The sequence below is a fragment of the Pelodiscus sinensis genome, chromosome 2 (assembly GCF_052426305.1).
Source record: "Pelodiscus sinensis isolate ZL-2025 chromosome 2, ASM5242630v1, whole genome shotgun sequence".
NCBI classification, from domain to species: Eukaryota; Metazoa; Chordata; order Testudines; family Trionychidae; genus Pelodiscus; species Pelodiscus sinensis.
Window position 1 is genome coordinate 23,569,508 of NC_143053.1, and position 13,257 is coordinate 23,582,764.

Here is a 13,257-nt window from a genome sequence, read left to right on the forward strand (position 1 = left end):
GCTCTTTTGTTCTCTTTCAAATTAAGGCTTTCAGGCTAGGTTAAAGATATGTCTGGCAGTGCTACATAATAATGAATAGGCACCAAGGAAGCAGAATTTAGGCTAATTCTCAGGTAAGAAGGAAATTTGCACGTCTTGTGCCAAAAAAGATCTTTGCTTTAAAACAATTTGTCTGTATTTCAGGCCTTCAGATAAACCTTATCTGAATCCATCAACTGTACAATACAAGGGTCACTATCTGACAATCAAATTGGCACCTACAGTCCATGTTGTCTTTGGTTAACTTGATTAAGTCTTACTAGCTGCACTTCTCAAGTTATTCAAGGTTTTCAAGGGTATCATGTTATGAAAGCTAATTGTTTTTCATCATAACAAGGCAGTGAGTTTCTACCAGGGATGAGCAAATTAGTCTGCATACATTTATAGCTCACCCACCCACCCCAATCCTTACCTGAATAAGATAAAGTCCACTGAACTTCCATCATAGGGCTTTTCCCTAAACAGGCATGGTTGACTGGCATTATGAGATCTAAGTGGATAGATCCACTCTATCATCTGGGTCTTTATGAAGTAACCAACTGAACCAGATTGCTGGCACTTAACATTAAAAAGGTTGTAGAGCAGTTTTTAAACGAAGGGCTGGGGGGAAAGGCGACAGGTGAGGAGCACATGGATTGTACAGAGACATCTCTTAGAGGAGGGTTTATTAATAGAGATTCTCTAGTAAAGAGGAGAGAATGGAAGATGATAAAGTATGGGTAAGATCAGATCTGAAATAATCAAATAAAAAAAGAGTCTAACACATCAGGAAATGGCAGAGAAAAAGTGACGTTTTTAAATTGCTTATACACAAACGCGAGAAGTCTAATAAAAAGATGGGTGAATCAGAGTGCCTAGTAGTAAAGGAGGATATTGATATAATAGGCATCACGGAAACTTGGTGGAATGATGATAATCAAGGGGTCACAATCATACCAGGGTACAAAATATATCAGAAGGACAGAACAGGTCATGCTGGTGGGGAGTGGCACTAAACATGACAAAAAAATTAAAATCAAATGAAGTAAAAATCTTAAATGAATCAAAATGTTTCATAGGGTAGTAATTCTATGCTCGAATAAGAATATAGCAGTAGGGATAAATTATCGACCACCTGACCAGGACAGTGATAGTAACTATGAAATTCTAAGGGAAATTAGAGAGGCTATCAAAATAAAAAACTCAATAACAGTGGGGGATTTCAGCTATCCCCATATTGACTAAGTACCCGTCACCTCAGGACAGGATGCAGAAATAACATTTGATGCCTTAAATGACTGCTTCTTGGAGTAGCTGGTTCTAGAACCCACAAGGGGAAAGGCTATTCTTGATTTAGTCCTAAGTGGAGTGCAGGATCTGGTCCAAAGGGTAAATATAACTGGAAATAGTGACCATAATGTAATAAAATTTAACATCCCTGTGGTGGGAAAAAGACCTCACTAGCCCAACACTGTGGCATTTAATTTCAGAAAGGGGAACTACCCTAAAATGAGGAGGTTAGTTAAAGAGAAATGAAAAGGTACAATGACAAAAGTAAAAACCCTACAAGCTACATGGAAACTTTTCAAAGACATCATAATAAAGGCCCAACTTAAACGTATCCCCCAAATTAAAAAACACATAAAGAGAACCAAAAAAGGTGCCACTGTGGCTTAAAAACCAAGTAAAAGAAGCAGTAAGGGATAAAAAGACATAGTTTAAAAAGTGGAAGTTAAATCCTAGTGAGGAAACAAAAGTAACAAATTGTCAAATTAAGTGTAAAAATACAACAAGAAAAGCCAAAAAGGAGTTTGAAGAACAGCTAGCCAAAAACTCAAAAAAATAAATAGCAAAATGTTTTTTAAGTACATCAGATTCAGGAATCCTGCTAAACAACTAGTGGGGCCCCTGGATGATGGAGATGCCAAAGGAGCATTCAAAGACAATAAATTAATTGCAGAGAAATTAAATGCATTTTTTGCTTCGGTCTTCATAGCTGAGGATGTTAGGGAGATCCCCAAATCTGAGCCATTCTTTTTAGGTGACAAATCTCAGGAATTGTCCCAGATTGAGGTGTCATTAGACTTAACAGTAACAAGTCACCGGGTCCAGATGGCATTCACCCAAGAGTTCTGAAATAACTCAAATGTGAAATTGCGGAACAATTAACTGTGGTTTGTAACCTATCCTTTAAATCAGCTTTTGTACTAAGGACTGGAAGATAGCTAACGTGACATCAATATTTAAAAAGGGCTCTAGAGGTGATTCTGGCAATTACAGACTGGTAAGTCTAACGTCAGTACTGAGCAAATTAGTTGAAACTATAGTAAAGAATAAAATTGTGAGACACATAGATGAACATAATGGCTATGTCTAGACTGGCAAGATTTTCCGCAAATGCTTTTAACGGAAAAGTTTTCCGTTAAAAGCATTTGCGGAAAAGAGTGTCTAGATTGGCACGGACGCTTTTCCGCAAAAGCACTTTTTGCGGAAAAGCGTCCATGCCATTCTAGACGCGCTTTTGCGCAAAAAAGCCCCGCTTGCCATTTTTGCAATCGGGGCTTTTTTGCACAAAACAAATCTGAGCTGTCTACACTGGCCCTTTTGCCTGAACGGGAGCAGCATAGTATTTCTGCAAGAACACTGACAATCTTACATGAGATCGTCAGTGTTTTTGCAGAAATTCAAGCGGCCAGTGTAGACAGCTGGCAAGTTTTTCCGCAAAAGCAGCTGCTTTTGAGGAAAAATTTGCCAATCTAGATACAGCCAATTTGTTGGGGAAAGTCAACATCGTTTCTGTAAAGGGAAATCATGCCTTACTAATCTACTAGAAAAACTTAAACAATGAATAGTCTTGCAGCACCTTAGAAACTAATAAAACATATAGATGGTATCATGAGCTTTTGTGGCTACAACCCTCTTCTTTCCGAAAGCTCACGATACCATCTACATATTTTGTTAGTCTCTAAGGTGCTGCAAGACTATTCATTGTTTTTTAAGTTCTTCCAGTTACAGACTAACTTGGCTACCCCTCTGAAGCTTTTAATTTACTAGAGCTCTTTGAGGGGGTCAACAAACATGTGGACAAAGGGGATCCAATGGATATAGTATACTTAGATTTCCAGAAAGCCTTTGACAAGGCCCCTCACCAAAGGCTCTCAAGTAAAGTAAGTTGTCATGGGATAAGAGGGAAGGTCCTCTCATGGACTGATAACTGGTTAAGACAGGAAACAAAGGGTAGGAATAAATGGTAAGTTTTCAGAGTGGAGAGAGGTAACTAGTGGGGTCCCCCAAGGGGCCATACTGGGACCAATCCTACTCAATCTATTTATAAATAATGTGAAGAAAGGGGTAAATAGCGAGGTGGTAAAATTTGCAGATGAGTCTAAACTGTTCAAGCAAACTGTGAAGAGCTTCAAAAATCTCATAAAACTAAGTGATTGGGCAACAAAATGGCAAATGAAATTTAATGCTGATCAATGTAAAGTAATGCACATTGGAAAAAAATAATCCCAACTATGCATACAAAATGATGGGGACTAATTTATCTACAACTACTCAAGAGAAAGATCTTGGAGTCACTGTAGATAGTTCTCTGAAAACATCCACTCAATGTGCAGTGGCAGTCAAAAAAGCAAACAGAATGTTAGGAATAATTTAAAAGGGGATAGAGAATAAGACAGAAAACATCTTATTGTCTCCACATAAAACCATGGTACTCCCATATCTTGAATACTGCATACAGATGTGGTCACCTCATCTCAAAAAAGATATATTGGCATTGGAAAAGATTCACAAAAGGACAACAAAAGTTATTAAGGGTTTGAAATGGGTGCCATATGAGGAGAAATTAAAAAGACTGGGATTTCTTAGTTTAGAAAAGAAGAGTCTAAGGGGGGATATGATAGAGGTATATAAAATTATGACTGATGCGGAAAAAATGAATAAGGAAAAGTTATTTACTTGTTCCCATAACATAGGAACTTGTGGTCCCCAAATGAAATTAATAGGTAGCAGGCTTAAAACAAACAAAAGGAAGATTTTCTTCACACAGTGCATGGTTGGCCTGTGGAACTCCTTGCCAGAGGAGGGTGTGAATACCAGGACAGTAACAGGGTTCAAGAAAGAAATAGATAAATTCATGGAGGTTAGGTCCATCAATGGCTATTAGCCAGGATTTGTAGGAATAGTGTCCTTAGTCTCAATCAGAGGCTGGGAATGGGTGACAGGAGAGGGATTACTTGATGATTTCCTGTTGTTACACTCTGTCTGGGGCACCTGGCATTAGCCACTGTCGGAAGACAGGATACTGGGTAGATGGACCTTTGGTCTGACCAGGTGTGGCTATTCTTATGTTCACTGCTTCCCATCCTCCATTCTCTTGGGAGCCAGCCTGTACGTCCATTCCCACACAATTCAATGGGCTGGAAGCAGCAGATAAGGAACCTATAGGAGTGTTTCTATATCTTTTTTGGTACCAAAGGTGACTCAGTTGGGGACTGGAGAACAATGGGTTTGAAGAGATGACATTGAGGATGGACAGCTGTATCTTAAAATGCTTTGGGGGGGGAGGGTAGGGGGAAGGAGAAGTCTCTTGGATCTCCTGCTAGATACAACGTAGTATCTGGTAGGGGTGAGCAGGACCCTGTGTAGTTACAGAGAAAATCACAAAGCTGTGTGGAAGAGGCATCTGCAAATTTGAGGGTACAGGGCTTTAAATGGCTCAGATAATGTGGGAAAGTATCCAAGCTTTTATTTTAAGGTATCCAAGTATCCAAGCTTTTATTTATTACTCTAATGCCAAATCTTTTGTGGCTCATTCATTTCCAGTTTCTGTATAGTTCTGCTCTTTTCTGTTTATTTTAAACACTGCCATTCAAGTGCTTTTTCAATTTTACTATTTGTAGGAGTGAAAATTTTGTTTGCAAACTTCATTTAAATCCAATCCTGTGGCTCTCTACAAACAGAACTCCAATCGAATTTAAAGCAGGGTGAATATGGAACAATGCGCTAACTTACCAACAAGAGATTCTACAACTATCCTGTATGCAGTAGCATGTCTGTGAAGCTGCCACTGAGCACAAATACTAGTCATGCGCACTTGATATGCATCCAGATTTGTCACGCCCAGGTACACTGCAATTGAATATAGAAACAAATAGAGTCACTGCTACAATAAAAATGCCAGGACGCAAGAAAATTCTGCAATATACTTATCCGAAAATCAGAAGAAAAAGTGAAAAAAATGTGTGACTACTTTTATTAATGAATTTTAAAGAAAAAATTGTAATGCAAAAGCCTGCAACAAAACTAATGCCAAAAAGAACATCTAATCAAGGAAAGAAAGCAGAAAGATGGCATTTAAAACTTAGTCCACAGATATGAAATTTGAGAAGGGCCAATAAACAGTGTTAATAATTCACATAAAAGTAAAAGCGGTATTGATGTAACAATACTGCTGTCAAAGCTGAATTTAAGGTTAAAGTTTCCATGATGTACAGCCTAACTCAGATGATTTCAAGGGATTGCCTGACCAGAAAAAAAGAAAACAGACTTTTATTATGCACGTTTATAGTTACTAGAGTTGAATGATAAGAAACGATATCAGCTTTATGACTCCAGCAGGAAACATTTTAAAACTTTATACTGTCTAATGAAAAAAGGCTTTCCTTTTTTCAGCAAACAACTAGCTCAAAATACATGGAAGAGAAAAATAATTCCATTTGAGGATTCATTCAGGGACTTGTGGGAAGCTAAAGTTACAATGGAAAAATGGTTTGCAGAGATCTGAGCAGCATGAAATCATTCTTACATGTTTTGGCTGTGCCTGTAAGGGCATCACTGAAGCCTGTTGAGTATGAAGCAAATACTTTAACACTATAGTCAGTTCCACTGAACAGATTTAGAACGAGAATGGTGTTAATGTCGTCTCCCACGAATGTTTCTAGTGCTGGTCCAGGGACTGAAAAAAAAAGGAGAATATTTTGTAATTAAAGAAATTAAACAAAAATAATAATCTGCAGTCAAAAATAGGTTTATTCCTATAAATATAGGTTGTACCTCTCTAAACCAGGACTCTCTGGTCTAGCAACATCTGTGATCCAAAAGGACAATAGATGTTTCTGGACAAGAGAGCTCAGGGCAGGGGAGTTTGGCAGCATGGTCGGAAGTCCCGTGGCAGTGGGGTTGGTGATGCAGATGGGAACCCCATGTCAGGGAGGCCCTAAAACCCTAATTTAGACTGTTGTGATGCTGGGAGCCCCATGGTAAGGGAGGGCAGTGTCTGGTAGGCCTGGCGAACTCCAGAAGCAAAGCAGCTAAAGGCAAGGGACCAATCGGGACTGGAAGCAGAGATGGAGTCAGGAAGCAGCAGCATGTTAGGGGGTCAGTGGCAAATTCCTGGTCTGGCAAATTCCCTCATTCGGGACCAGTCAGGTCTCGAGACTGCTGGATCAGGGAGGTCCAACCTGTATTACTTTATTATTACTTGCTTAGCCCCAGTGGTGCCCTCAGTGCTGTACATGAAATTGGAGACACTCCATAACCAGAACAACTTACAGTCTAAGACAGAGACGTGGAAGCCAGCACATACTGAGGAATCCAGATGTGGAATTCATCTAGGACTCAACACTGGCACTTGCTAAGCCTGTTTTGTGCTTCTCCAGTGGAACAAAGGGGACTCATCACTACCCTACATAGGCAGCTAAAAATTCCCTTGGCTTGGAATCATAACAGGATCTGAGGATCCCCACCCACCAAACAAGTCCCTGCAGGGCTATTGCAAACCCACATCATTTAAAACAGTTCAGGCTGCTCTAAACAATGCTAGGAACAGTGTAGAACTGGCACCAGGATAAGAGCTGCAAACATTGCTTCTATCTTAACAGTACTCACTGCCTACAGTTTAGGATGCAGTATAGAATTCAGCCTTCGGAGTGTTTTTCTTTTTAATTTTTATTTCCTCTCCATTACAGTAGTAAACTCAGTTCTTATGGTCATCATGAAATAAATGTTTCTCAGATGGGTTTGAATGAGGGAGTGGCTTGGCCAAGTGTGAATTGTCTTAAGTTAGGTATCTACAGTACAATATCCAAAAATTAATGCATCCCAAATTACAAGGTACTTTGAAAAATTGGGTCAAAATCTCTGGGAACGATTTTGAAAATGTATCTTGATAGGCTTTCAGAGTTTCAGTTGCATCAGTTATAGCTTTTTTTGTTTTAAGTGTGACTTTTAGCAATAGAGATGAAAATTGAAGAAGTAAAAATAAAAGTCAAAGCAACTAGTTTTGCAAACTCACTATTGATAGGTTTGTAGACAATTCTGTAGCCCATTGTTGGTGATGGAGGGGCATCCCAGCTAATACGTATGCGGTTGTACCATTCATCTGAGACCCTTAAATTTCTGGGGGCAGAAAGAGGCACTAAAAGCAAAACAAACTGTGAGCTTCCTTATCTGCATTCATTACAAGCACCAGTATAAAATATAGACATGCATATAAAAATAATAACCCAGATTACACATAACTCTACATAAAACTACCAATTCTGCCCTCAAGTGCACAGGCACTACTCTCAAAAGTCCAGAGGAGCCATGTGTCTGCGAGAGGATCTGGGCCTGTTGAATCATAGCAAGGAGTTATATCAAGGATTAATTTGGACTGTTGTCGCTATCAAATAAGTATTGTAATTTCAAATCAATACTCCGTGATAATTACCTTTCATGTGTATATTTCCTTTCAACTCAAAAGCATCCCCAAGTGCTTTACAAATTTATGCCTTGATTCTGCAAATGCTTATGCTTGTTAAACTGAAGTCAATTGGACTTACTTAAAGCTAAGTTATGTATGTAAGTGTTTGAAAGTGATATAAAAATTATGTACAGAGATATCATCCACTGCTGATATACAGGCACCTATCAGGTGGGATATACCAGCTGTTTAGCAGGTTAAATTTGGTTAGAAAGAATGTAGTGACCTATATTGGCATGTTGGTATAACTAATGCAACAATTATTTTAAAAAGTTCAACAAGGTCTTTAACAAATGCAAATGGTGAGGATCTTTTGAAAAAAAAATCTCATTCAAAAGAACTCTCTCCAACATCATAATGCTTGGGACATTGATTTGTCACTAACTAAAACTAACTGAACGTCACCTGTGGCATCATCAACATCACTTCTTACAGAACTTAGAATCTTCGGTAGACTTCCAAACCAAGAAAGGATTGGCTTTGCTCCCACTGAGTTTCTGCTGACAGTGCCACAGCACACAATGAAACTTGATTTAAAAACAATCAGATGTTTCAGTCAATGCAGTGGGACAAATATAAAATTCCATCTTTAAATTGAACACGTTTTAATTTGAACTAAAACATCTGCACAGACTGAGATAACAAAACAAAACAAACCATTCTTACTCAGACCCTCCTGCCTGATAAGAAACAGAATGTTTGTACTTACAGGTTTTTCCAGGAGCTGAGAGACTAACTCCTTCCCCATCAGAATAGATGGGAGTGACAGTAACTTTGTATATGGTATCCGAGAGCAGTGGCTGAAGAAGAAGATTGTTTTGTCTTCCAGGTACTATTACCTGTATGGTCAGAACAACAAAAACAGACAAGGTTTTTTTTTAGGTTCTTAAATCCTTTTATAAACACGTATGATCTCTGCCATTATATACTTCTCTCACTTCTGTTCAGCAGTTTGTTCCTAATCGCTTGGTTTACATTTTAAATATGATGGTATGCTTTATTGCTGACAACATGTACCCTCCCTAAATAATCAGTGGACCTGTTCACTGTACGTATCCAAGAAAGCAATGTACAGAAAGAAACTGCCTATGATAGACAGCTAGATCTGCATGTATGAGCTATCATTGTGTAGTAAATCTCTGAGTCAATATTACTTTCAAATATCCTTTAGATCAGTTATAGTAATCAGAATATTATAATTAGTGTATGATTAGTATATGGTATATAATAATATAATTATAATTTGTTATTCTTATATATTATTATTCATTATTATAGTAATCAAATATTCCTTAGATCAATTATATTAACTGCATGGTTATTATCCAAAGAGTGGTTTCACTATAAAGGCTAGGGAGATATTTTGGTTACTCTTGGTCTAAAAAGGGATTGCCCAACATTGTAGATTCTAAGTAAGGCCCATCTAGATGTAATAAGGATTGTTCTTTATTCTATGAAGCACTTAAACACAAGTTTTAGTCTAACCTCAGTGGGACTAAAGCACTTGCTTAAGTGCTTTGCTGAATCAGGACCAAAATGCGAGGTCCTGAAGCTTTATCATTTACTTTTATGGGCATGTGATCCAGCTCAAAATTCATAAATCTTTTTAACAGCTAGAGATTTTATATCTCTACTAACATTTTCTTTTATTTTAAAAATAATAATCAATCACTGACTATTAAAAACAGAGACATATATATATTATCTAATTGCTTTGGTTTAAGCTTTCACTGACCTGAAAAAAATAAATCTGGGATTTGAATTTAAGAAACTTCTGGCTATATCAGATGAAATAGAAGATTGCCCATTTTGCTTTATATTTTAGCTATTGCCATGGACTATTGTATCATATGTGCTATATAGATCTATAAAGCTTTTGGTACAGCCACAAAAGAAACCACTTTATTTCAATGGTTAAGTTTAAGATAATGGTTTTGACATCAAAGATGCAGCAAAAAAATCATTTTCTACAAAAGCTTATAAAAGATGGATGAAACTGAAAAGAAACAATTACATGATTCATCTTTTAGTAGAAAAAGATATTCAAGTAGTTCTTTGCCTCACTTATTGATATAGACAGAAAAATAAAATGGAAAAAAATGGAAATGTAGACTCCAGGGAATATGAAAATATATCCAGTATGCCGAATCCATTTTTGAAACATAAATAGGAGTAAACTGCATGACTGAAAACCCCATCAGATGACAGAATGCGAGTGAAGGAAGCTCATACATGAAATAACACACTTACATTTTGAAGTAATAACTTGGAGACATCAGCCTGTATGATACATTTTGCTCTATTAGTTGTAAAACCCAAAACTTCAATATTTGATTTCAATAGGAAAGTCAGGGGTACATTATTGACAAACCTATGCACTCAAAAATCATTACTCAGCCCCCAAATCTTATGCTACCTCTGGGCTTGATTGCCTAGCAACCCAGTAAGCTCAGCTGGGCTCAATAAACCCCGAACTACCTAGTTCGTGCCGCGTCTAGCGGACATTTAAAAATGGCGGCGCCTGGCAACATGCAAATGAAGCCCTGGAAATTCAAATCCCGGGTTCATTTGCAACTCCGGTTGACTACATTGCCACCCGAGTTCGAACTAGGGTGGTAGTGTAGACATACCCTTAGGCCCTAATCCTGTATTTCACATTGCACTGGTAGATTGCTGCACCTGCATGGAACAGTTTGAATAGGGTTCTGCACAGACACAGCAGTCTGCCTACCCTGCGTTAATTGAAGGATTAGAGACCAAGGTTTTGTCTACTCTGCCAATTGAGTGACAAAACTTCTGTCATTCACACGCGCTTTAACCCCACTTCTTCTGAAAGACAAAAGTTTTGCCAAGGCAAGTGGCCATGTAAATGGCTCATTGTCGGCAGGAGTGTTCTTCTGTCAACAACGCAAACCCCTCTTCTAAAGGGTAGAAGTATTTTGTCAGCAAAAGTGCTGACAAACAGGGTTTATACTGCCCAACTTTTAGTGATATGGCTGCTGCAGCCATTCCATACACAGGTCGTCCACTGACTTCGACACAGGATAGGTGTAGGATTGAGCCCTTTTTTTATACTAACCAAACTTTCACAGATCCTATTAAGTCATGCTAAAGAAACCATACAGACCATTCTTACCACTTCCTCAGCACGGTCGCCTTTACTAGTGAGGTAGGTCACTCTGAACTGGTGAACATTGTAGTCTGAAATGTCCCATTTCACTCTCAAGCTTGATGTTGTTTCATCATCTATAACAAGGTTTCTGATTCCTGTTCGAAAAACTACAAACAAAAAACAAATGTAACTCAAAAGACTATGCCACAGATCCTATTTGAAGCATGCCTTTTGAAGTGTGTCACTCAATGATATTTTGCATTAATTATCACCAAACAACAACAGCCACACCACATTTCTATAGAAATAATTATGGGGGTTTGCCATGTATTTCAATAAGAACAGAACTAAGCCCAAAAATGCTACCAGGAATGAATGGATACTGATCTTATGGAGCAATGACTATTATATAGCTGTCCCCTACAGTTTTATTTATTTATAATGCACCTTTCCTTGGATCTCTAAGGGCTTTAGAATAGTTAGCCACTTAATTGACTCTTTCAATAAGCAATTTCCTCCTTCTTTGTCTCTTCCTCATCCCCTCGCCCCCACCTTCTGATTCTGTGTAGCTGATTCGTTACTGTATAATTTGTTTACTTCTTCATTGTATCCCTCTCTTACATAATGGTCATGCCAATTCACTTTCAGAATATGATCTGAAGAAGTGGGTATGCCCCACAAAAGCTCATCACCTATTAAACCATCTTGTTAGTCTTTAAGGTGCTACATGACTGCTTTTTTTGTTTTACCAAGATCAGACTAACATGGCTACCTCTCTGTTACTTTACACCCGTATAAAAGCTCAGTGTGCCTTGACAGACAAGCAAATTGTCTGATTCTTGGTTTTTTGTACAGGGCCTAAAGCACTTTAGAATACATTTTATTGACATTCATTTCTTTTACCTGCTGTTGTGGGTCTAGAGGTTGCAGTACTACTAGTAGCAATGCTGGTAGATAGTGTAGTGGTCCCTGAAACTGAAAAATAATATACTATTAATTAACATTTCAGAAAGATCTGGAAGCCATTTGAGTACTCTTTTAATGACAGTAATGGAAATATTAATATTTTCTGATATTAATAACTATGATGCTGAGCCAACATTCCTTTATGCACCCATTTAATTTAAGAAAATTAGTCTTTTCAAGAGCACTACATTCAATGTATAAGAAGTTATTCTGAAGAGAATGAAACCAGGAACGTGGAAGGCATCATGTTCAATTAGAAGCAACAGAGATATTTATTTTTATTTGACAGTGATATTTATATTCAGCTGTGCATCTGGGAATACATACATGCAAACATTCTATAGAGTCTATACTCTAAATACATTCTTATAAGACGAATATCTACTTAAAGCAATATGAACACATATATGAAATGGTCTGGTCTCCAGCTTTGAGTTTGTCAGTTCTTAGCTAATGTCTGTAGCCTGACAAGAGCTGGCACCTGGCCTGCTAATGTCACAATGGGCTTGGTGCAGAAATCATTGGATGAGAGTCTGTGGCCTGTGTAATACAGGAAGACAGACTAGCTGATCTTAGTGGTCCTTTCTGGCTTTAATATCTATTAATTCTATCAGTTCAGGATTGGGGCATATTGGAGGCTTTGCATGGTTACGTTTTGCATTGCTGCTTAAATTCAAAGAGGACTTTTGGACTTGGAGGCTGAATGAAAGAAATAAAACAAAGATGCAGGAGAAAAAAATCCTTTTTTTTTTTTCTGTATGAACTCTCCCAGGGTCAGAGGCAACAAACCAAAAGCCAGAGATTCTCAAGGGTCTATCCTGAAATACACTGAATTGACAGCTCACTACAACTCAGCCATTCTTATGATTTATATTACAGCTCATTTGGGTCTGCTAGCTTTAACCTGTAAATAAGTCTCTTATTTCTTTTTCCTAGTTAATAAATCTTTAGATAGTTCATTACAGGATTAGCTATAGGTGTTGTCTTGGGTGTGATTGGTCTCTTGGGACTAAAAGCAACCTGAATACTGTGTGATTTTAGTGATCATTTATCACAAATTCCAGTTTGTCTGGATAGTTGAGAGATTGTGGAATCTAAGGAGACTATATGTGACACTATGCTAGAGTCTATGGTAAGACTATTATAGTGATCCAGAATGTCACATTTGTTTTTGGCTTGGTAAAATCTAATTAAAGAGCATACAACCAGCCTGGGGTGTCTGCCCTGTTTTTGACAGTCTACCCTGAGGCGAGCCACTCCCAACAACATGACATCAATGTCTTCTTTTTGAACAATAGAAAGACATACAGAAAGACAAAGATTTAAAGACTTCTCCCCTGGCTAAATTGTTCCGATGATTAATTACCTTCAATGTTAAAAACCTGCACTTTATTTCTAGTCTGAAACGTGT

The 13,257-nt window shown here is 37.9% G+C and overlaps 1 protein-coding gene across 5 annotated transcripts in view; it reads right to left on the bottom strand.

The window, feature by feature from the left end:
* COL14A1 (collagen type XIV alpha 1 chain) overlaps positions 1 to 13,257 on the bottom strand; it is a 187,387-nt gene that overhangs the window by 85,697 nt on the left and 88,433 nt on the right. For 4 of the 5 annotated variants that reach the window (XM_014580808.4, XM_014580806.4, XM_014580807.4 and 1 more), the window contains 6 exons: positions 11,784 to 11,855; positions 10,896 to 11,047; positions 8,478 to 8,607; positions 7,319 to 7,441; positions 5,831 to 5,980; positions 5,038 to 5,154 (listed from right to left, as the gene is read on the bottom strand). In XM_014580808.4, coding sequence (XP_014436294.3) covers positions 5,038 to 5,154; positions 5,831 to 5,980; positions 7,319 to 7,441; positions 8,478 to 8,607; positions 10,896 to 11,047; positions 11,784 to 11,855 — 744 coding nt within the window. The remainder of the gene's footprint in view (positions 1 to 5,037; positions 5,155 to 5,830; positions 5,981 to 7,318; positions 7,442 to 8,477; positions 8,608 to 10,895; positions 11,048 to 11,783; positions 11,856 to 13,257) is intronic. The other variant, XM_006137507.5, reaches the window with a different exon arrangement.